At 46.5% G+C, this 25,428-nt stretch overlaps 1 protein-coding gene across 5 annotated transcripts in view; it reads right to left on the bottom strand.

Moving 5' to 3' along the window:
• ZBTB2 (zinc finger and BTB domain containing 2) overlaps positions 1-25,428 on the bottom strand; it is a 29,227-nt gene continuing 3,799 nt past the window's right edge. For 2 of the 5 annotated variants that reach the window (XM_036415504.2, XM_036415505.1), the window contains exons 2-3: positions 10,795-10,979; positions 1-2,791 (exon numbers count right to left, since the gene is read on the bottom strand). In XM_036415504.2, the coding sequence (XP_036271397.1) occupies positions 1,393-2,791; positions 10,795-10,967 (1,572 nt within the window). In that variant the 5' untranslated portion in view covers positions 10,968-10,979 and the 3' untranslated portion in view covers positions 1-1,392. Of the gene's footprint in view, positions 2,792-10,794; positions 10,980-11,402; positions 11,422-25,428 lie in introns of those variants that run through there. The other 3 variants (XM_036415507.2, XM_036415508.1, XM_036415506.2) reach the window with 2 other exon arrangements.

Below are 25,428 nucleotides of genomic sequence, written 5' to 3'. Positions count from 1 at the left end.
TACCCATTTAATTAAATGTTTATTCAATGAAAGTATGTATAAAAACTTACAAATCTTAGAACTCAACTATACATGAAATAGGATGGTGGGATGGTCAGTTTTAACATTTACGTACAGCATAGCTATTGTTCTTCCCCCTCCCCTTCGGTCCTTATTTCTGGCTCCTGTTTTGTCCCAAGGAAAGACTAATGAACCAATTGTACTGTTCTCAGGCCAACAGAGGAAACTTCAGGTGTTAAAAAGAAAATCGGACACTAAATATCAAAGTCATGTTTCCCTCCCCAAACAGTAATTAGGTTTTTTTGGTCCTGATTTCTCTTTGCCATTTTAGATGTTTTCAATGAGTGTTGCCAGTAAGCTATTTAGCATTAATTTAAAAAACCCTTAAGGCTCCCATGTTCTGCTCACAGCTTCCCCGATAAGATCCTGTATCCTTTTCCTGTGGTAGACACACTGATTTAAAAGCAGCAGGTTGGTGCTAAAACCAATTTACCACTGGCAACCACTAGAATGGCATAGCCACTGTATTCAGAAAGCCCATCGACAGAACAGTACTTTCAATCTCATTTTTAAAACCAACACGTTTATCAAAAATGAAAATACAGTACTCCGTTGTTCCACTTTGAAAGAAGCCAGAAGTTAGATAAGGCATGTGCATTAATTCACCTGTTTGTAGCAAGGATCACACGTGTTCTCTTACAAACACACAAGCTCACAGCTTGCCATGTTTTATCGAAAAATTAAGATTGCCATCACATTATTACTTTTTATTTTTCTCCCTGTGTTTTGTTCAAGTAGATTTCTTAACTAATGATTTTCCTTGACTGGACATAATCTCAGAGAATGCATTCTGAAAGGAGACACCTGGGGGAGGCATACTAAGAGTGTTCTCTGGGGATTAAGGTTTTCCACACCGAGGTTTTGCATAGTAAAGGGCCCAGCTGTGTCTCCGAGAAGCATGCTGCATTTCCTGTCATTGTTTTTCTGAGAAGGAAGACGCCACCCAGGGAAGGAAGGCCATAATCGAAGCTTACCAAATTGCATTCTGGTTGTTTGGTTTTGTTAAATACCCTTCATTAGTTCCACGCAAGTAGGCTTTTAAAATAATCTAAGACTCAAAACCCATTGGAGTTTATAAGTACTACTGGCTATTATCTTTCCGATGTCCCCTGAACGGAAGCGAAGTGTTCCAGGTTTATAATGCACAGAGCCTTACGGGGGAGTGGGAGGAGGGGCTGGGGCCGCGGGCGGGGAGAGGGAAAGGGACCCGGGACCTCTCTGTATCATGCCACGGACAACGACAGTTCGGAATGGGGAAAGGGAAGGAAGACAGTCTTTTGTAAAAAAAAAAAAAAAAAAAAAAAATGACAGTTTAAAAAAGACAAGTACCATTCAGTCTAACAGCACGGTTTCCTGTTCCTTTTTAATGCTTGCTAGCACGGGGTGGTCGGGGTCCGTGACTTCCGAGTCCGCGCTGCTCAGGAGGACCGACCGCCCGTCGTCCAGGGCGAAGACGTCCGAGTTCTGGCTCTGGCAGGAGTGCTTGACCACCTCGTTGGGGGTGGAGAAGGTCTTGTCGCACAGGTTGCACTTGTAGGGCTTGTTGGCCTGCACCAGCATGTTGTCCATCTGGCTGCCCTCCTCGAACGTGCAGAGCTCCAGCGTCTGCTTGTCCACCATGGTGTAGGTGTCGACGCTCTGGTTGAGGCACACGTGCCGGGCGGCCTGGTTGGCCCGGCAGAAGCTCTTGTCGCAGGTGCTGCACTTGAAGGGCTTGCCCGTGTGGATGTACATGTGCTCCCGCCAGTGGCTCTTCTGGATGAACTTGCGGCCGCAGATGGTGCACTCGTACTTGCGCCTCTTGACCTCCCGCTCCTGGTCCGCCTGCTCCAGGTTGTCGATGTCCGCGATGTCCGAGGGCGGCGGCGTGTCCGAGTGCGGCTGGCCGTCGATGATGGGCGAGTCGGAGACGTGCTGCAGCTCGCTGTCGCTGATCATCCCGGCCTCGGGCGCCTCCAGGGTGTCCTTCCCCAGGTCCGCCGCGGCGGCGGCGCCGCAGAGCGACAGGGGCCCGCGGCCCTCGCCGGGCGGGCCGGCCGCGAAGGGCACCCCGGTGTGGATCTGCAGGTGCTCCCGCAGGCTGCCGCGCAGGGTGAAGCGCCGGCCGCACAGGTGGCAGGCGTAGTACTTGGGGAAGCTGCCGTTCCTCTTCATGATGCTGGGCTTCACGTGGGCGATGGTGAGGGACGCGGGCTGCTCGTCCGAGGAAGAGGCTTCCAGGTTGGCCTCCTCCGCGGCGGCGGCGGCGGCGGCGGCGGCGGCGGGCGGAGGGACAGGGGTGGAGACGAGTTCTGGAGACAGGGAGGTCTGCAGGGGATCCGAGGGAGTCATGTGTGTCCGGTTCACCCGGGGCAGATTGGAAGTCAGCTGAGAGAGCGGCGTGGCTTCGGGCACCTGCTCCTGGCTCGCCCTGGAGGGCTGGGGCCGGGGATCTCGCCCCAGCTTCTCGGGCACCGGGGCAATCTTGGTGGCCTGCCTCAGCTGGTGGTCCGCGATCTGAATGCCGTACAAAGAGGAGGCCAGCGGGAACACTTGTTCAGGGTGCGAGAAGGCCCCCTGGCTGGCCAGGCTGGCCTCCTGGATGAGAGGGTAAGCGTGCAGGAACTTGATGCCCTGCTCCAGGCGGACGGGGTCGATGAGCTGGGGCGCCATCTTCCCGGTGTACATCAGGTGCAGGAGGTAGCTGAAGATGTCCGGCTGTATGTCGGATGGTTTCAGACGGACACACTCACTGGAAGAAACAGACAAGTAAAGGTCCATCAGTCAATGTCAGTAACTGTCTCCAATGGTAACATCAAGCCTGAGGGAAAAACCAGCACTTTTTAAAAAGTGAATGAACCATGAACATTTCCCATTTCTTACTGTCATGAAATGGAATACTCAAGAAGATAACGGGACTCCATATAACTTAATTAGATTAGGAACAGAGAAATACAATAAATATATCTTAAAGGACTGAGAACTTCATGTTAAACAAATGTGATAGTCTAACTCACAGTCTTGAAGCAGTCTTTCTCCTAGTGATTTATGTCAAGTGTATCAAATCAAATTTGTTTTATGGAGAGGATCCTTCACTTCCTGTGGCCCAATAATGGTTAGGAACCAATGACCTGGACACCCTTTGCTCCAAGTCTAGGATTCTGTACGGATCCAAGGTCATCCAGCGTTCAACAGGAGACCTTTTTAAAGTAAATCAAACAATCTACATGATTTTAAAAATTTCTTCATTTGTAAAATGACATGGGGAGCTGGACTAGTAAGAGCAAGTGGCTCAGATCAAGGCAACAAAAGTGAAAGACAAAGCCCAATTCTGTCCGCAACTCTGATCTACGTCCAGCTAGACGGTGACGGAGCCGAAGGCCAGCCACGGCCCAGCTCTAGCGCAGTCGGGTCACCTTCCCAGTGCTGCGAGGCTGCACTCAAGAGTAGTTTCCGAGCCCTGGCCAGGGGAGCTCAGCTGGTTAGAATGTTGTTCTGATACTCCCAGGTTGCAGGTTCAATCCCTGGTCAGGGCACATGCAAGAATCAGCAAATGAATGCATAAATAAGTGGGATCAAAAATCTCTCTTTAAAAAAAAAAAAAAAAAGGTGGTTCCAGGACAACCCAGTTCCTTATCAAATATCATCGTCGTCGTCATCATCATCATCATCATCAGAACTGCAGCTGGGCTTTCCAGGCATTATTTCACATAACTGCCGTTAACTCTCATATTACAGCTAAGGGACCCAGGCTCTAAGGAATGCATGCCTTGCTCAGCATCACAGACTTATTAAGTGGTAAAACTGGGAATTAAATCTGGGTCTAATTCCAAAGCCATGATACCAAGATTCCTTAGAGCATTCAAATAATCCTGTGTACAAATAAACAAACAAACAAACAAAGCAATCCTGTGTAGATGAGGCAGATATGATCGTTCCTTTTAGGTGTGGAAACTGAGGGTCAAAAAGTTAAGTAATCTACGGGAGGGACCTACGGCAGATGTGGGATTTTAGTGTTTGCATCGCCCTGAAAAGGCAGCCTGAGTGAAGCTGCAATAGTCAGAGGTCCCCAAGAGCTCTTTCTTCCCGGACCATCAGCAGCGACAGTCCTACAGCATCATTAGAAATCAGGGAGGTACAGCTCTGAATATGGGGCACGTGCTGTCAGCCACTGAGTGAATATACTCCATAGACAATGCAGTGAATATACTCCAAAGACACCTTCCTTAAGTGCTTTTAGGTTTTATAGTCATTTTTTAAAATTTTGTGAATAATTTCCTTTTCTTCTAAGTAATTTTTTTATTCAATTACAGTTGACACACAATATTATATTAGTTTCAGGTGTACAATCCAGTGATTAGACATTACATAACTAAGTGGTCATCCCAATCTCATGCCCATTGGACATCATACATAGCTATTAGAATATTATTGACTATACTATTCCCTATGCTGTACTTTACATTCCCATAACTATTCTGTAGCTACTAATTTGTACTCCTTAATCCCCTCAACCTTTTTCACCCAGACCCCAATGCCCCTCTATCTGGCAACCATCAAATGTTCTGTGTCTGTGCATGTTTCTGTTTTGCTTATTTTGTTTTTCATATTCAATTGCTGATAGATATTTATTGCCATTTTATTCTTTTTTTTTTTTTAAATCTTTTTCTTAAAGAAGACCCTTTGCCATTTCATGTAATATTGGTTTGGTGTTGGTGAACTCCTTCAGCTTTTTCTTGTCTGGGCTCTTTGTCTGCTCTTCAATTCTAACTAACAGCCTTGCTGGGTAGATTAATCTTGGTTGTAGGTCCTTATTTTTCATCACTTTGAATATTTCTTGCCACTCCCTTCTGGCCTGCGAAGTTTCTGCTGAAAAATCAGCTTACAGTCTTATGGGAACTCCTTGTAGGTAACTTCTTTTCTCTTGCTGCTTTTAATATTCTCTCGTTCTTTATTTAACCTTTGGCAATTTAATTATGATGTGTCCTGGTGTGGGCCTTTTTCGGTTCATTTTGTTTGGGATGCTCTGAACTTATGTGTCTTTTTCCTTCACCAGATTAGGGAAGTGTTCTGTCATTATTTTTTCAAATAGGTTTTCAATATTTTGCTCTTTCTCATCTCCTTCTGCACCCCCCCATGATACAAATGTTGGGATACTTGAAGTTGTCCCAGAGGCTCCTTATACAACTCTCATTTTTTTTGGTTCCTTTTGTTATTCTGATTAGTGTTTTTTGCTTCCTTATATTCCAAATTGCTGATTTGATTCTTCTAAAAAAATTATTCATTTCAGTTAGTGTATTCTTCATTTCTGACTGGTTCTGTTTTATGATTTTCATATCCTTTTTTATGCTGTTGAAATTCTAAGTTCCTTGAGCATCCTTAAAACTATTGATTTGAACTCTGTATGTTCTATTTAACTTAATTATTTTTGGTGGGGCTTTCCCCCCCCCCATACTTGGAACCTGTTCGTCTCCTCATTTTGGAAGTTTCCATGTGTTTGTTTCTACGTATTAGAGTTGCTATGTCTCCCAGAGTTGGTAGAATGGCCGTATATAGTAGGTATTCTGTAAGGTCAAGTTGCATAGCCTTCTTGATCACCCAAGCTGGGCACTCAAGGAGGGCTCCCCATCCCCCTTGTGGGCTGTGTACACCCTCCTGTTGTAGTTGAGCCTTGATTGCTCTTGGCACGTCAATGGGAGGGATTTACTTCCCAGGCCGGTCAGCTGCAAGGACTGGATTCAACCACCAACCACCATAGAGGAGACCACCCCACAGAGCAGGACTTCCTTCAGCAGGCTCTGGTGCCCGCCGAGTCTGCCCCCTGAGTGTGCCACTGTGGAAGTGGTTGGGTGGAGATGCTTCAACGTGGCTTGAAGTTGCCCACTGGGTGCCCTGGCTGTGGGGCTTCCCTGGAGGTGTAGGCCAAGGTCAGCTGCTGCCTGTTCTGCCCAGAGCCTCCCAGCACGAGCTACAAAGAGATCTGCAGATGGCTACTGGGCTTGGAGGTGCCCAGGAGGGGCCAAACTGCGGACCAAAGTCAGCTGCTGCTAGTGCCAGGCCTGGGGCCACTCAGGCCAAATTCTGCTTAGTTGAGATTTTAGGCACATCTGAAGCGTAAGGCAAGAGAAGCCACTGTGTGGAAAAACACTGAAAAACGGTGTGAGTGGACCGCAAAGTTGGGTAGGGCAGGGCTAACAGCCTTAGCCAGTTTAAGGGAGACTCAGATATGGTGCCCACCTGCCAGCTCCTGGGGGAAGGGCTCAGAAAAGGAACAATAGCTCTGCCAAACTGCCACTGGGGAGCACGCAGCCCAAAGGCTCTCACCCTGACCCCATGTGTTCCTGCAGCCTTTCGAGCTGCTGCCCCAGCCCTGGAGCCCAGGAGTCCGAGTAAGTCCGTGCACGGGCCCCTTAAGAAGAACACCCGAGTCTCCAGCAGCCTCTGCCTTCCTCAGCCTCAATTCCTGCTGGTTTTACAGCCAGGGGTTCCAGGGACTTCTCTTCCTGGCACTGGAACCCTGGCTGGGAGGCCTGGTGTGGGGCTGGAAGTGCTTGCTCCACAGCGGACACCTCTGTCGCTGAGATATCCAGCCACACACGAGTGTGGGACCAGCCAGGTCCTTGTCTCCGCCCTTCCTACCAGCCTCGATGTGGCTTCCTTAAATCCTTAGTCATGGGAGTCCTATCAGCTAGATTTCAGGTGGTTCTAAATGATGGTGGTTCTGTAGTTTAGTCGTAGTTTTGATGTGGTTGAGGATTACCGCATTTACCTGTGCTATCATCTTGACCAGATACAATAATTTTTATTACACCACTTCTTACTATAATTCTTTTTGGCTTCTTTGGGTGTTTTATCTTATTAACAAATAGTTTCCAATACGCTAAACTGTTAGCAGTATACTCAGCACTTCTAAATTAAATTTTTATCCTATTAAAAAAAAGAGGAAAAATGACTTTAATAGGAATTTGAGACAGAGAAGATTTGAATAATTGTTGTATTACGTTTCAAGATGAATGCACACAAATGATCATATGAGAAATATCTGACTACAAAGTGTGAAAGCCAAAGAATAAAGAATAAGCATAACACTAGCATCCCTTGAAAGTATAAAGGGGAAGAGTTACATGACTATTAAAAAAAACATAGAAATACACACACACACACACATCTTTCATATCTTTACTTGGCCTCTTTTCATAATCCTTTTAAATTATTTACAGACCTTTAAATAGGAACGAAGATACTGATAGTCTTCTCATTAAGCACAGGGTGAGTGACTGCCAGCCACACTGCATTATTATGACATATTTGGATGCCTTCGGAAAGCTCAGCATTCAGAATCGGGCTTCAGAGTCAAATACTTTCATAATGTAAACAGTCAACCCTAACCTGAAGACGTGACCAAGGCCAGGCAGAGAATGGTGAGCTGGGAAACCACAAGCCCTTAGGGGTAAAAACCAGCCCCACAAGATATTGGGCACCTCTTGTTCTGCCCAGACAGAACATTCCTCCAGGCGGAAGGAGGGCTTCGAGTTAGCGAGCCCTCTGCCTCCCCAGGAAAGAAAAGAAGAGCCAAAATCCGAAACTGGGACTCTGATTTCCAGCATCCATGAGAGGTACCAAGCAGAGGTCCTTTTAATAGAAGCTTTGTTGTAAGTTCCGTAACTTCCCCTCAGTTGTTACTGTGTAGGGTGTCCTCTGTCTACAGCCTGTGAATGGGGGTGAGTGGACAGTACACATCTCAAACTTTAAAGAGCTATCTGAGACGACACATTTTCCACTTTGCTCAGGAGTGTTTTGTGTGGAAACAATGTGAGTCTCTGATGGCAAAGGAGAGGTGGGGCTGAGGAGACCAGTTTGGGGCCCCGAGAGTGGTGAGAAACCGCCAGGACTGGGAAGGGAGGTCCCGGGCGGTTACTGCCAGGGTCCAGTGCGGTTTCCAGACACAAGCTTATCTTGGTTTCTTCATTATAATTTTTTCCCCTTAAAGCAGAATCACATGTAGACACACAGACACATAGAGAAGTTGTTTTGAGACAATGCAGCCACCTTTATCCTTGACTGCTTCCCTCCCAGGCAATACCACTCGGCTCCTCTGGGAAGAACACAGCCTCCACAATACAATCTCACCGAGTGGCCTGGCTGGCACATGTCTGTCTGAGAGGACACTTTTGTGTAGGAAAAACAGCTTTAGCGCAGCTACAAGCTTTCCGTGTAAACTTTCAGTCACTTAAAATTTCATTTCTTCCTTCACATTCCAGTATCCTAAGATGGGCTTAAAGAAGTTTGAGAAGAAAGAATGTCAAATGGTAGACACGGTCAGAAGCTGTACTTATTAGCAAGGCATGTCTCCATTGAGAGCTGTAAGCCTGCAGTGCTGCATGATTTAAAGCCACTTCCAGCAGCGTTCACAGCACAGCGACACCTAGCGGCAACTACAGACAAAACCCTCTCTAAGCCGGGGGTGGGAACGTCTGGCCCAGCCTAGGCATTGGGGGTGAGTTACTGATATGTTTGACCAACAATAGCAGGCTAATTTTTAAGTTGACAATTTTGTATGGCCCGAGAATGATGATGTTACAAATATTCAAATGACCCTTAGCGGAAAAAGGGTTCCCCACCCCTGCCAAGTGAAAAAACTCTCAGACTCTCCCTAAGCAGCCGCGCAGCAGTTCTTGGCGGCCTGAGAAAAAGGGACTGGTTTTCACCCAGTATTGCTTTGTTCCAACGAGGTGGGCGAGGCCGCTGTGCATCGCCCCTCTGGTGCAGTAACACACACCATAGCTTAAACGCGAGATTCCTATTGGCACAGATACCATATCCCCTTGTTGGAAAGTCCTTTACTGACTGCCAACACTGAAGGTAGGTTTTTCTTGCATCTATTTAAAACTCATTACATTGTATCCTTCTACTCCCCCAGAATAGCTAGGTGTGATTCATTGTGGTGGGACTTCTAAGCGCACATTGGCGGGAGGTCAGTAAGTGAAGCAGGTCTGACAGCCAAGTAAAAGGGAGCAGCCTTAGGGTCACAAGGTAAACATCAAGTGCTACTATGTACCAATGCCTAAACCATACACTCCCATGTTAAAAAGGTTTGTAAACCCAGCCTCTGCCCCCAAGAGTCATACACATGAGGAGGGGAGGCAAGTACACGGACAGCAAAGGGGCGATGGACAGACCTTGAAAACGGGCCCGGGCCAGTGCTGTGATGTGAGAGAGAGAGCCAGCTTTTGATCCTTCCGGTTCACTAGGTTAGGGGAGGGGCACTGAGAGGTGAGCTGGGAGTGGGGGGTGGGCAGTGCGGTTCAGGTGAAGGGTGGGTATCCCACTAGTGCAGCTGGAGGTGAGGTGGGAAGAAGGTCAGGCTTCAGGCCTGCGGGGTTTGGAAGCCAGAAGGTTATTTTGGCCTTCAGTGGAGACCCTCTAGGTTTTCGATCACAGCTAGTGGATTTCTGATCAAAGGCACACTACATGGAAAGCAAGGTTCAGGAATACTGAGCAGACACTAACGTGGAGAGGATTAGTAAATGGAAGTGAACAGGGGAAGGGGAGGACTACTATGGAAGGTATTTTGAAGAAACCCTGATTGGAAACTAAGATTTTTAATTATGGGTTTCTCAAAGATAAAAAATGGGGAAACCAAGAGGAACCTCAGGCAAGGCTTAATTTCGTTTTAGATATGCTAAGTGACATAAAAGGAGGAAATGCAGTTGTAATTGCCAGCAGGCAGCCTGGGGCCTTGGGAAATAAAGATCAAGGTCAGAGCTGGAGACTGGTTTTGGGCAGAGGTGAGATCCAGGAGACCAGGGAGCACCCGAGAGAACTGCACACAGAAAGGAAGAGCCCCAGAACAACTCTCACCCCGACTCACAGAGGGCAGAAAGCAGGGGCTCAGCGCGACCGAGTGCAGAGGAAGAAGCTGAGGAGGGAGGAAGACAGCAGCTGCCAGGGCTGCAAGGACATGGGCCACAGAGACAGGGAGCAGAGGCTCTGAGGAAGAGGTGACCTTTGAGGGATGACTCGAGTGGGGCGATGATTTCAGGGGAGCGATGTGGCTGAGACCACAGGGCCCGCGGGGAGGAAGGTGTGGGCTGAGCCGGCACAAGAGGCCGTAGATCACCGGGAGGGAGCACTTCCGTGGTCTCAGAGCAGAGCGCACCGTTACTCAGGCAGACGGCGGGTCGGGAAGCACTGACCCGTCACACACTGGGGGCTCAGACGTGTAAAATCACAAGCTCAGGATAAAACCTAAGGGATGGGACCTGGGGGCTTGAGGTCGGGAGGAAGAGCCTTTTCCTTAAACACCGAGGGGCCCTCTTCTCCAAGACAGAAGAGATGGGGTGAAGAAAACAAGGAAATGTACTGAGCTTGAGACATTTTAAAAGAGAAAAGGAGGATAAATCCTGGAAGCTGGGAGCTGATCGGATTAGAGGGAGATTAACGAGGTCGGGCAGCCGGCTTCCTATGGGATCTGTGATCTGTACCCTGCAGGTGACACTGGCGAGGGTCCCCGGAGGGTCTGCTTTGGCCTCAAAGGCCCGTGACTCCCAAGTGCTCCCGGAAGGCTGGGTTTAGAAGAAATGGGCTTAGAAAACGAGTTGTAACCAAGAAGGGTGAGGGGGAAACTGGGAGCCCAGGAGCCCGGGGACAGGGAGGAGACCCGTGGTCCCGCTGAGGGCCAAGAGCAGGCTCAGCGGGCAGCGGGCCACGAAGGCCAGTCTGCAGTCATTCGATTATCACAACCACGTTAGTTACCTGGTCTGATGGACAAACAACATCTTAAAGTAATTGGAGAATGAAGCAAGAACTGATTTGTGTGCCTTGAAGTACACATCGCCGATGGCAACCGTGCAGTCACACAGGAAACCAAACTCTCGCTGAGCGTTTAACTGTTGCAGGAGAATAAGTCCATGGTTGGCCAAATCCATTTTTTAAAAAATCTGCAAAGCAAACAATGTGTTTTAAGAAAGATGATTCACAAGAATGAGTCCCTACAGTCACCAATAGTAAAGAGCACAGGTCACATGCCAGGCGCTGCTGAGAACGGTCCCTACGTCCACTCCTGCAGTCGCCCAGCAGCCCTCGGAGTAGCTGTCATCACCCCCATTCGGAGGCGGCACTGGGGGGTCAGGGGGAGCGGGATTTGCCCAAGTTCACAAAGGCAGTTTAAGAGGAGCCAGGAAATTAAGTCTGCCCTCCGGACAGCAAGCATCCCTAGGCCATTCAGTCCTTTAGTTTAGGATTCCAAATGCAAATTTTAATGGCGAGATCTCCTTGCAGATGCATTAAGGTGCTGGGTGGGGCCACAGCAGGGCGGGGTTTTCCAGCCGCTGCCCGGAGTAAGGAGCCGGGTGGGTGCTCACCCTTCTGTATGTGGAGGAGGAAATGGCTTCGAGGTGTAGGCCACGGAGCTGGAAGGCAGGAAAAAGGGTTCCCCAGGAGCGCCGGTATTTAAATCTGAGTGTCCTGGCGCCAGATTCTAGGATCTTTATTCCTCACCGGGCGCCCTAGCAATGACCACGGACAGCAGAACCGACTCCAGAGGAGCTGGTTCGTCAGAGCTGTGGCCGGCTCCTCCTCACAGGCAAACGGCATTTATAAAAGCCCACGGCACACAGGTCAGCATTATGTTTAACAGAATACCTAAGGCGAGAAAGAGCCTTTCTCCGATCGGACCAAGGGGAGGATGTCTGCTTTCTATTCAACATGGGCCTGGACGTTCTGGAGCGTGCAACAGAGCAGGAGAGGAACGAAAAGGCATTCAGACAAGAAAAGGAAAATAAACTCTGTTTGCAGGTGACATGATTGTTACTTAAGAAACCCCATGGAATGTACCAGAACTCCTAGGACTAATACCTGAGTTTGGCAATGCCACAGGATATCATCAAACAAGCATAAAAATCAACTAATTCTACATGCTAACTTTGAACTTGTGGACCCTGAAATTAGAAATATTCCATGTACAATCACTAAAAAAAAGAAAAAAGAAATACAACACATAAATCTAATAACATAAGTCTTGTTTGAAAATTACACAATGCTCATGAAAGAAATAAAAAAAAAATCTAAATAAATGGAGAGACTGTATTTACAGTTAGGTAGACTCAGCATAGTAAAAATGTCAGTGTTTTCTCAAAGTGATATATAGATTTGATAACATTTTATTTAAAAAAATATTTTTATTGATTTCAGAGAGGAAGGGAGAGGGAGAGAGAGCTAGAAACATCAATGATGAGAGCAAATCATTGATCGGCTGCCTCCTGTATGTCCCAACTACAGATCGAGCCTGCAACCTGGGCATTCGCCGTTGACCGGAATGGAACTGGGAACCCTCCAGTCCACAGACTGATTCTCTATCCACTTAGCCAAACTGGCTAGGGCTTGATACAATTCTTATCAGAATCCAAATAAGGTTTTTTTTCCCCCCAAGACTGATTGGTTTTATTAAGTGATTCATGAATTAAGCAGCACCTCCATCAGCAATTAGAGAGATACTCTCCAGTAAGTGTTTTTTGTAGACATAGATAGTGATCTAAGATGCACAGGTAAAGGCAAAGGAACTACCTTGTTTCCCCGAAAATAAGACAGTGTCTTATATTAATTTTTGCTCCCAAAGATGCGCTAGATCTTATTTTCAGAGGATGTCTTATTTTTGGGGAAACATGGTAGGATAGCTACAAGGATTTTTAAAAAGAGGAATAAAGTGGGGTGTTATAGGCAGCAGGGTCAGCACTGGGTGTCTGACCCTTGTGTTCTGGCTGGGAAAAATTCAGAGCCAAGGCCCAACCGTAAGAGAACATTTATTTGGTAAATTACAGTTAGAAGTCATTCCTAGAAGAAATGGGCTTAGAAAGCAAGTTGTAGAGGTATAGAAAGGGCCGTGGAACTCGGGAATGAGGAGGCTAACAGTATGTGCCTGGGGCAGGGAGAGAAGTGGGCGGTGGGGGCGGGAGGGAGAGAGCACACGGGGTCCTCTTCACTGGGTTTTAAGGGTGGAGATGTGAGGGGAGGGCCTGCCCGGGGAAGATCCTAATAGGACATGCAGCAGCCTTCCAGGTGTGTCCTCTCAGGGCTGTGGTCACTGACTGACCGGCGGCACCAGTGCAGTGGTCCTGAGTTTGGTTTTGCTGCTTACTGGGCTGCAGCTGAAACACAACTAGAGGCACAGATGTTATCTCTAGGGAGGGAAGGCCAGGGGTTCACACTGCATGACCGGTGGTTGCTAGGGGAGGAAAGTCACCCAATAGTTGATTGTCCGTTGCTAGGCACCTTAGGGCTTTCCACCCTGGTGACCTTCTGTACCAGGCCTATCATCCTTGCTCTGCTCATGAATCCACTGAGCAATCTGGTGTATTTCATTTCAGGATGCATTATATAAGCTACAGTGCTCAAGGCTGTGTGGTATCGGTGGAGGGATAAACACACAGATCAGTGGATCAGAAGAGAGAACTCAGAAGTAGACCCACACAAAGATGCACAATTGTTCATAAAGGCACAAAAGCAATGCCATGGAGGAAGAATGGGGGAATAATCCTTTCAACAAATGGTCCTGAATCCGCTGAACTTCCATAGCAAAAGGGGGAGGTGGGAGAGGAAGAAGCTTGACCTGAGACCAACCTAATATAAAAATTAACTCTAAGTGGCGTGGCTGGTGCAGATCAGCTGCTGGGCATTGACCCAGGAACCGGTCAGGGCACAGACCCAGTTTGCGGGCTACAGCCCATGTGGGGTGCCTGCGGGAGGCAGCCGGTCAATATTTCACATTGATGTTTCCTTCTACCCTTTCCCTTCCTCTCTCTAAAAAAAATCAGTAAAAACATTTAAAAAAAAGCCCTAGCCAGTTTGGCTCAGTGGATAGAGCATCGGCCTGTGAACTGAAGGGTTCCTGGTTTAATTCTGGTCAAGGGCACATACCTGGGTTGCAGGCATGGTCCCCAGGGGGAGCCGTGCTGGAGGCAGCCCATGAATGATTCTCATCATTGATGTCCCCCCTCTTCCTCTCTGAAATCAATAAACATATATTTTAAAAGAATTTAAAAACCGTATTAAAAATAATTTAACTCAAAGTGGATTGAAGACTCACATTTAAGACACCAAAGTATAGCTTTAAAAAAAAAAAAAAAGGAGAAAACCTTAGATATCTATGGTTAGATACAGGATTTTTAAAAAAAATATATATATATTTTATTAATTTTTTTACAGAGAGGAAGGGAGAGGAATAGAGTTAGAAACATCGATGAGAGAGAAACATCCATCAGCTGCCTCTTGCTCACCCCTACTGGGGATGTGCCCGCAACCAAGATACATGGCCTTGACCAGAATCGAACCTGGGACCTTTCAGTATGCAGGCCGATGCTCTATCCACTGAGCCAAACTGGTTAGTGCTAGATACAGGATTTTTATACTTATCAACAAAAATACAATCCATAAAAGGAGAAATTGATAAATTAGACTTTATTAAAATTAAAAACTTTCATTCTGAAAAAAATCCCTGTTAAGAAATTTTTTTTAAAAAAAGCTAAAGACCAGGAGGAAAAATTTGAAAGCCTTTGCAAACTAGCCCTTTGATAAAGAATTAGTCTCAAAAATATATAAAGAATTCTTTTTTAAAAAAAATATATTTTATTGATTTTGTACAGAGAGGAAGGGAGAGAGATAGTTAGAAACATAGATGAGAGAGAGTCATTGATCAGCTGCCTCTTGCACACCCCCTACTGGGGATATGCGCGCAACCAAGGTACATGCCCTTGACCGGAATCAAACCCGGGACCCTTCGGTCCCCAAGCTGACGCTCTATCCATTGAGCCAAACCGGTTTCGGCAAGAATTCTTAAAACTCAACAGTAAAAAGCCAATTGAGTTAGAAAGCGGGCAATAGATTTAAAGAGACTTTGCACCAAAGAGGATGTACGGAAGGCAAATAAATGCAAGAGAAGCCGTTAAACACATTAGCAATCCAGAAAGCAAATTAAAACCACATGAGACTTCACTACCTACCTATCAGGATGGCCAAAATACAAGACAGTGCCAGCACCAAGTGCTGGTAAGGATACTGATAAACGACTGCTCAAACACTGCTGGTGGGATGGACACTCTGGAGGGCAGTTAGCAGTTCTTGAAACACTATATTTAAACACCAACTACCCAGCAGTTACACTCATGGACATTTATTCCAGAGGAATGAAGACTTTTGTTCACACAAAAAAACCCACATGGATACACACAGCAGCTTTCTTCTTAATAGATAAAAACCAGAAATAATTGAGATGTCCTTTGATGGGTGAATAAAGAATGGTATGCCCATACAACAAAAGCTATTCAGCCATAAGGAGATACACACATGATGAGTGGAAAAGCCAATCCCAGTAGGTTATATACTGAACAGTTCCACTCATATAACCTTCTTGAAAATGACAGTAATGAACAGATTGGTAGCAGAGGGGTGAGGGGAGCAGGAGGGATCCCCATGTGACAGAAATGTTCGGTAGCTCAGCTGTGTCAGTGTCAACATCCTGGCTGTGATACCGTACTACAGTTTTGCAAGATGTTTCCATTAGTGGAAAAAATGGTAAAGGGCATATGGAGTTCCACTATCATTTCTTGCAATTGCATATGAATCTATAGTTATCACAAAATAAAAAATTTAATTTATAAACAAGCCCAACACATAAAAATTAATTAGCCAGATTAAAAAAAATAGATAAGTTCAGAATTATGGAAGCTACTGTGGAGAATGCATTACCAAAAAAACTTAATATATATATATATATATATATATATATATATATATATATAAAATTGATTTCAGAGAGGGAGAGAGAATCATTGATTGGCTGCTTTCTGCATGCCCCACCCACACTGGGCATTGAGCCTGGGCATGTGCCTTGACTGGGACTTGAACTGTGACATCCTGGTTCATAGGTTGATGCTCAACCATTGAGCCATGCCGGCTAGGCTAAAGCAAAAACTGACCCAGAGCAATTCTGACTCAACAGGTTAAGTCCCCACTCTCCTTCCTGTGCTGGGGATGAGCTGAGAGATTCAGAAACTAACAGAAAATAAACGAATCAGGCGAAATACTACTTTAAGAGAGGGATCAGGTCACAAAGCAAGACTCCAGGAGGCTGAGTTTTGTGTTTTCTACCAAGAACTGGATCCACGTGGCAGTAATTTGAGTATAAAGACCTAGATTGCAGCCTCACTGACTTGCGGCCATGGATGGTATGGGTCAGGACCCGGCTCCCCAGTGCCCTCTGTGTGTGTCAGAGAAGCTGAGAGCTCCGATAAGGAAGGAGAGCAGAAAAGGCCCGGGTTCCTGATGGAGGCAGAGACGGTGCCAGGTGACCTGGATCACAAAGAAACGCCACCCCACCCAACCTCCGCCAGGATATAGCTTTAGAGGTTTGTCTTCAAGGCTGTGCCCTGAAAAGTGCCAGAACATTTCCTTTCCCATCTTACTAACCTACTTTCTCTACAAAAAAAACTATCTCCTAAGAGCAGACTGTGATGAGCTGCTTGTCACGTGCTCTGGCTCTCACCCCGACGATCTGCTCAGGCGTCACTTCCCGGACAGGAGCTCCCACTGCAGACCGCACTGCTGTCATTCCCTCGCAAACACACGGCGAGGGTGCTGTTCTTCACGGGGTGTTCACTGGTACCCATCCATTTCCTTGTGCTATTCATTTAGTTTCACATGAACGTATTTGAGCTTTGTGAGGTATTGCTCCCCACATTTTTTCAATGAGGAAATAGACTTAAATTGGGAAGGTAGCTTGCTCAAGATTATAGAATCCATAAGTGCAAATGGCCCATTTGATGGGTCAGAGCATACAACTGCAAACGTGTTTGTTTAAAACGAATGAGAAATAGTCTTGTGATTGCTGCTTTTAAGTATATGTATTTGTTATAAGAGATCCAAATATTATGGACACTTAAAATGTGGGAGCTGTCTATCCACCCCATCATTTCCCCAAACTCTGGTGAACACCAGGCATAACTTTTTGGCTCCGTGGATAGAGCCAAAGGTCCCGGGTTCGATTCTGGGGAAGGGCACCTTGCCTGTAGTCAGTCTCCTCCCTGGCCTGGGCCCTGGGCCCTGATCAGGGTTCGTGCAGGAGGCAACCAATTGGTGTGTTTTTCTCACGTCGATGTTTCTCTCTGTCTTTCCCTCTCTCTTCTACTTTCCCTAAAAATCAATGGAAAAATATCGAGTGAGGATTAACAAAAAACACACAAAATAAAATACAACAATAAATTAGGTTGCTTTTTTTTTTCTTGCAGAGCTTTAAAATTCTTTGCATACAGGGAAAACGAGCCCTTTGTTACAGCTGTTACTAATATTTTTCTCTTCCGATTTTGTTTTATAGAGGTTTTTGACATATATACTTTCGTTTTAATGGTATCCAACTTATCAGTATTTTATAGCATTTTCAGGTTTTGTATTAACAAATATATGTCATCTCCTTGGACACAGCAAAATGTACGGCTCCCTCTCTTCCCCTGAACTAACGTACGTATTTTATCCAGACCATAAGGAAGCCATGATTGCACTGTGGAATGTTTCTTCTCTAAGGGAGTCTGCTGGATATTTTAGAGTTTCAGTTTTGGAACCTCCAGTTGAGGAAACACACTGACATGCCTTCCAAACTCAGAGGGAAGAACACCAGACTGTATAGGAGTCTCGGGGAAGGGAAACAAATGAAAGGAGGAAAAAGAGAGGGACAGTCACATGTTCAAAACTCACATGGGGAAAATCCCACACAGATCAATGTTTAAAAACCTTATTGGAGACATTAAAAAGTCTTTCATAGGAAGAAAAACAACAACCCTAGACGCTTACATTTGTGAATATCCTGAGATAAAGGGATGAGAGGCAGGAGGGAGCAGAGGTGGGAGGAGGGAGGACAGAGAGGGAGGAGGGGGGGAAGGGGACCAGGCCTGGATTTGAGCTGAAGTGGCCACTCCCACCCGCCCTGCCCAGCCCAGCTGACAGCACTGCCCTTTTCTAAACCTTCACAACCGCTCCCAGGTGGCTGTGCTGGGAAGAATGCTGCGTGGGCTGAGGATGCGGCATTGAACGGGCCCGCCCTGCTCAAGGCTGCCCCCGCCTTGTGGAAAGGAATGTCTGCTCCCACCTCCATTACTCTCAGCCAGCCACACAGCCCCCTGCACTGCGATGGCTCACCAAGGTCACCAGGCCTGTTCCGGGCCCCACGGACTCCCCTCTGCGGCACTAACCCCTTCCTCCACACCATCAATGCCCTGTCCTGGCTCCTGGCCGCCTGCCGGTGTGGTCTCCCCTCTGGCTATTCTATTTTAATCTCCACCGACTCCTCCTGCCCACGCTCCCCTCCTTGGTCCACAGCCCATTTCTCCCTCTGCAGGCTCTTTAGTGATCTGATCCACTTCCACTTGGCTGCCCCACAGGAGCCCAATCTGGGTAAAACCACCCAAATCCTCCCCCCTTCTTTTTATTCCCTTTTCTCCAAAAGGTCTGTGAAAGTCATAGACACAAACTCGACCCTCTGTTCCCCCAGCTTAGTGCCTGAGGCCATCACCCACCCCTGGTCCAAGCCAGGAACCTCAATTCGGCTTCCAGGCCTGCGCTTCTCCCAGCCCCCACACCAGTCAGTCCCCAATCCCACCTGAGCCCTACCTCCCGCTCATCTGTTTCTGGCTCTAGCGCCCCTCTGATCCATCCACAAGGATCTTCCCAGAGGTCACAGCGCCCCTCTGATCCATCCACAAGGATCTTCCCAGAGGTCACAGCGCCCCCTCTGATCCATCCACAAGGATCTTCCCAGAGGTCACAGCGCCCCCCTGATCCATCCACAAGGATCTTCCCAGAGGTCACAGCGCCCCTCTGATCCATCCACAAGGATCTTCCCAGAGGTCACAGCGCCCCTCTGATCCATCCACAAGGATCTTCCCAGAGGTCACAGCGCCCCTCTGATCCATCCACAAGGATCTTCCCAGAGGTCACAGCGCCCCCCTGATCCATCCACAAGGATCTTCCCAGAGGTCACAGCGCCCCCCTGATCCATCCACAAGGATCTTCCCAGAGGTCACAGCGCCCCCCTGATCCATCCACAAGGATCTTCCCAGAGGTCACAGCGCCCCCCTGATCCATCCACAAGGATCTTCCCAGAGGTCACAGCGCCCCCCTGATCCATCCACAAGGATCTTCCCAGAGGTCACAGCGCCCCCCTGATCCATCCACAAGGATCTTCCCAGAGGTCACAGCGCCCCTCTGATCCATCCACAAGGATCTTCCCAGAGGTCACAGCGCCCCCCTGATCCATCCACAAGGATCTTCCCAGAGGTCACAGCGCCCCTCTGATCCATCCACAAGGATCTTCCCAGAGGTCACAGCGCCCCTCTGATCCATCCACAAGGATCTTCCCAGAGGTCACAGCGCCCCCCTGATCCATCCACAAGGATCTTCCCAGAGGTCACAGCGCCCCCCTGATCCATCCACAAGGATCTTCCCAGAGGTCACAGCGCCCCTCTGATCCATCCACAAGGATCTTCCCAGAGGTCACAGCGCCCCTCTGATCCATCCACAAGGATCTTCCCAGAGGTCACAGCGTCCCTCTGATCCATCCACAAGGATCTTCCCAGAGGTCACAGCGCCCCCCTGATCCATCCACAAGGATCTTCCCAGAGGTCACAGCGCCCCTCTGATCCATCCACAAGGATCTTCCCAGAGGTCACAGCGCCCCTCTGATCCATCCACAAGGATCTTCCCAGAGGTCACAACGCCCCTCTGATCCATCCACAAGGATCTTCCCAGAGGTCAACTATGATGATTCCACCCTGCTTAACATCCTCCTGTGCCTCCTCCTGCCTCTGGGAGGAAACCCACATTCCTCAGCACAGCTCACTCAGCCCGCATGGCCCAGCCCTGCTGACTGCACAGGCTCTCTGCGGATCTGATCTGACGGCTTCCAGACCTGGGGTCTCACAGACCTTCTGAAAACCAAACCAACAGCCTCGAAACGGCGGCTCCCACAGTCTGTGGCTACATCTTTATTATGCAGGAAAAGATATAGTACGTGCTTGGTAGGAATGGGAGATTTTTATTTTATTTTAAAAATGTATTTCTATTGATTTCAGAGAGGAAGGGAGAGGGGGAGACAGAAACATCAGTGATGAGAGAGAATCACTGATTGGCTGCTCGTGCACGCCCCACACTGGGGAAACGAGCCCACAACCCGGGCATGTGCCCCGACTGGGAATCCAACAGTGACCTTGTGGTTCATAGGCTGATGGTCAACCACGGATCTATGCCAGCTGGGCAGGGAGATTTTTAAAAACATAAATAGGTAGAAAGGACATAATGTCAGAATATCTTTCTAAAGGAAGGGCACTAGATTTAATATATGGAAAAAAATTTTTTTTCACACAAAGACATCACAACCTAAGGTTTTACTGTATGACATCAAGTTGTGCTTGATTTCTTTCTTGATACAAGGTTGTACCCTTGGTGACCTTTACAAAGGGGCCATTTAGAGTCCCAATTTGTCCTGAAGTCCAGGTACTATAAAAATCTGGTCTCACTGGCTGGTCGTTCTGCTGGTTAGGGTGTCGTTCCGATGCACCAAGCTTACGGGTTCGGTCCTGATCAGGGCACATGCAAGAAGCAACCAATGAATGTATAGACAAGTGGGACAACACATCCATGTCTCTCTCTCTCTCTCTCTCTCTCTCAGATCAATAAAGAAAAAAATACAGTTCCATGCAAGTATGTGAATAATAGTCACACAGCGATGTTATGTCACCCACGTGGGCAGTTCAGGATGAACTGAGAGGATGAAGGGCAGTTTTCTCTGCCCGGAAGGCTCTGAATGCCCAGGAAACGGCTGGGTCCTAACCTCTCCCTGCTGAGGCCTGGCTCAGTGCTGGGCAGCTCCGCAGCCTGATTTCTACAGACGGTGGGAGGGGCCTCCTGTAGACTCACACTGCCACCTGCCCCCTCCCCCAGCTCTCCTTTCCTCTGCAGAAATGGCCTGATCCCAGATAAAGAGGCTCTGCCAGCCCCTGGGCACCAGTGAACAAATCAGTTTACATGTGTCTGCCTTACTTACAACTTCCGGAAAGCCAGCACTGAGCCTTATTCATCACTTATTACTTTGTCCATGTGCACCGCAAACGGTCGCGTGTTCAGTATTTAAGTGAATTAATAGCTATATGTTTGGAGCAGAGAGTGTTGGGGCCCAGACATGGCTTGGCTTTGACTAGCTGGGCGATTTGGGGTGAAAGTTCAATTTCTATTGATCTTAGATTAACCTTAAAAATTCTCATCCATTTACTGTGCACTACATTTTGGGAAAATATTTCAATGTTAAAATGTCACTTCATGTTAACAATGAAGTTCTGAATAGTGTTTTAGAGTTATGATGATCCTGTACACATAACAGTTAATCCTCAAAAGCATGGTAAATCAGTTTCTTACTATTCATTATTAATTATAACAATAACTTCAGCATTAATTAAAAAAATGACCATTTATGTGCCAAGGATCAGTTACCCTCTTTCCAGAAGAAATTCAGACTTAGAGAAGTGAGTACCTTGCCCACACGCAGGGCTAACTCTTTAAGAACAGGTCTGGGAAGTGGCCAGCTATTTAGTGAGAGCTTTCTAAGGTGCCAAGCTCAGAAGATGCAATGATACACAGAATACAGAGTTCCAGGGACCCTTCAAATAAGTGTGCACAGTTATAACAGCCAACTCTGATAAGAGCTATCAGAGAAAAATGTAAGTAAATATGAGGTCATAAACTGGGGTCTAATTTGGGGTTTAAGGGTTAGGGAAGGCTTTTGTTTTGTTTTGTTTTTTTAATATTTTTTAATTGATTTCAGAGAGGGAGAGGTAGAGAGAGGTAGAAACATCAATGATGACAATCATTGATTGGTTTCCTCTTGCACGTCCCCTACTAGGGATCAAGCCCATAACCCGGGCATGTGCCCTGGACTGGAATCGAACCTGGGTCTGCAGGCCATCGCTCTAGCCACTGAGCCAAACCAGCTAGGGCTAGGGCAGGCTTTTGTAAGGAAATGCCAGTTAAGTGGATTAAGAATGAGAAGAGTTAATTGATCAAAATAGAGTATTCCAGGCAGAGGGATCAGCGTGTGCAAAGGCCCTAAGATCGGAGGGAGCAAGATGCAATGAGGAGTGGAAAGGAGGTCAGGGTGGCTTTAGGGCAAAGAGCCAGACAGAGAAGGATGAGGCAAGATGAGGCTGGAGATTCAGGTCGGTTAAGGATGTTGGTTCCCATCTTAAAGGCGGTAAGAAGCCACTGCCGGGGACTTCCAGCAGGGTGACATCATTAGATGTCTGCAAGTGCAAAGCTAACCAAGTTGGGGTGGTGGAGGTGGTAAAGAGGCGGGCGTGGGGAGACATGGGAGAAGTGGTGGAGAAAGGAGATGACAGGCTGGGTGGTGGTGATGAAGACAAAGGGCGAGGGGGAGAGGACAGTTGGAAGTTAAAGAATCAAAAGACTGGCTGATGGATTGGATGGAGGAGGATGGGGAAGATCTACCATGTTTCCCCCAAAATAAGACCTACTTACAGGTTTCCTTCTGAGTGAAATATAATTTCCCCCCCCCCCTAGGCTCTGTCTCAGAATGCTATTGCTAAACATGAGAGATTTGGTCCACTGATTCTGAAAGAAATGGAGTCACAAGAAATTCCCCAGGAAATTCAGGAATTGGATTGTTATGATGATGTTCCAGAAGATGATGACATGATTGTCATTGAATAAATGAGTAAATTCTTGATACTGTAGGATTCACAGTTGTCTGGTTTGTGTTGACAACTACCGTACTACCGTACCGGATACAGGTAATAAATTTCCTTTATTTTCATTTAACAATAAATGTGTACCGTATTCTTCTTCATGGAAAAATAAGACATCCCCTGAAAATAAGACCTAGCGCATCTTTGGGAGCAAAAATTAATATAAGACACGGTCTTATTTTCGGGGAAACAGGGTAGGTGTCCAAGGTGACTCCTCGGTTTCTAACCTGTTTTACTGGATAAATCGAGGGGCTCTCCGCCAGGAGAGGGAACCTGGGCAAAAACCCCATTTTGTGGGGAGGATCAGGAAGTGAGGTGTGGAAAGTTGGGGTTGAGAAGCTTTACAGACAGACACCCAAGTGGAGCTGTGCATACATCTACATGTTCGCCATAAAGATCTGGAGCACTGGAGTGATTTGTGTCTGAGAGTCTTGGGAGAAGCCAGATAAGTCTGATTCCAGAAGTCACATCCTTAAATCACCACATGAGAGTTCAGAAAAGTAAAAACTGAAAAAACAAAAACAAAAAAACCCACGAGTTCATTGAACCGTGGTCTTCTGTGTGTATATTTCATGCTTTTCCCACTACACTACCTTGCTATAGATCATTCCTAAAAGTTCTTATCAATATATTAGCTATGGAGGGCTGCTAATAAAGCCCCCAGCTATTTAACACTGTTAATGGAACTTTAAAAAAATGTAAATCAGAATAGTGAGCAGAGAACTAGAGATGGAGAAAGGAGACCTTTTTTTTTTTTTTTTTTAGACTATGCATACTTCTTTTGTTTAAGGAAGGCAATTTTTTTCTTCTTTAAAAAAAATGCTCAGCAGAGGAGCCCTAGCCAGTTGGCTCAGTGGAAAGAGCATCTTCCTGCAGACTGAAGGGTCCTGGGTTTAATTCTGGTCAGAAGCACATGCCTGAGTTTCAGGCTTGATCTCCAGTAGGGGGTGTGCAGGAGGCAGCTGAGCAATGATTCTCTCTCATCGTTGATGTTTCTATCTTTCTACCTCTCTCTTCCTTTCTGAAGTCAATAAAAAAAAACAAAAAATCTCACTTGAGGATATTTTTTCAATTGATTTTTTATTTTTTAAAGACTGAGTGGATGGGAGGAAGGAAGGGGAGAGAAACATTGATGTGAGAGACACACATAGATTGCCCCCCCGCACATGTTCGGGCGGGGATCGGGAATTGAACCAGAGAGCCTTTGGTCCTTGGGCAGACACTAACCACCGAGCAACTGACCAGGGCGGAGGCATTCTTAAAGGTGGGCTTTCACAGAATGCCTCTTTATGTATGTTTAAACGTACAAAGTGGTTTTCCCCTTAAGTAAATTCAGAGACTATAAGATGTCATGTTGAAATAAGTAAAAAACACTTTCCAAAGCCAAATGTAAACGACCGTTTACATTGTTGAAAGCTGTGGCTTTGATCTCCACTGCTTCCCACACTGATAACGGTACTCCCCAGATGTCCAGCTTCCAGCTTCCATCCCGGAGCGCATGTGGGTTGATCCTTAAGTTACTCGGTTTTTGGAGGTGCGGCTGAATGGAACAAGCGTAATCACACTGTATTCTGGCAACTCAAGCTCCTCCTTCACTGTCAGGAGAGAAGAGGCCAAAACAGCTTTTGGAATGGATGGTTTACTTTTTAAAGACAATTGCTCTCTGAAGATATGAAATACCACTTAGACTACCCATTTCAAGGGCACTCAAAGGTCCTCTGTAGCCCCTGACCTTTTTTAAGCGAAGCATATATGAATGTTGTAATGCACAGCACGCATCAGTAACCGAAAAGCACTTCCCACAAGCAAGATTGATTCTTCCAAGTGGTTTAGACCACTTACCAGGATGAAAAAACTGCTTTTTTCAGTATTATTAATAATTAATACGTGAAGGCCCATAAAGTAAACTTGAACGGGCCTGGTCATTTGAATTTTAATATATTTTAAAATTGTATTTCAAAGCTAGGAAATGTATCTTACTTCGTTGTGGTGACAGAATGGTATATATATACATATATATACCTTGACTCAATTCTTGAGTCAATTCTTTTCTATGGTAATTTAACATTTCTTGAGTCAATTCTTTTCTATGGTAATTTAAAAAGCAGGGTCATAAATGAACCAATAGAATTTATTTTGAAAAGATTTGTCTTTTCAATTATATTTTGTTAACACTAAAATTAGTTTTTAATTTCTGAGTATAAGCTGAGGCCAGTTCAGGAACAGTTTAGGTGTCAAGGAGAAGCAAGTCAGAGATTAATGGTGAATAGACTTGATATTAAAGTGATAACTCTAAAGACATTATGCTATAATCAACTTTAAGGAAATCTACATATGAGCACACAGCAAAATTTAAAACCTAATCTAATTTGCTTATAATAACCCACAAAAGCAGAGACTGCCGTTTTAAAAATGCTGTACGACTAGTAAAATCAATCTGAAGAAAAGATAGTCACCTATAGAAATAGCAGTGTATGCCAGAGAAAGAAGCACCAAACGTGTTTTCATTCAAACTTGAATGAAGTCTTGAGTAATTTATTTTAGTATTTGAGGGCAGGGATCCTCATACTTTTTGGTATCAGGATGCTAACAC

This window comes from Pipistrellus kuhlii, unplaced genomic scaffold (assembly GCF_014108245.1).
Source record: "Pipistrellus kuhlii isolate mPipKuh1 unplaced genomic scaffold, mPipKuh1.p scaffold_m20_p_5, whole genome shotgun sequence".
Taxonomy (NCBI): domain Eukaryota; kingdom Metazoa; phylum Chordata; class Mammalia; order Chiroptera; family Vespertilionidae; genus Pipistrellus; species Pipistrellus kuhlii.
This window is presented reverse-complemented; position numbering and strand designations above follow the sequence as displayed.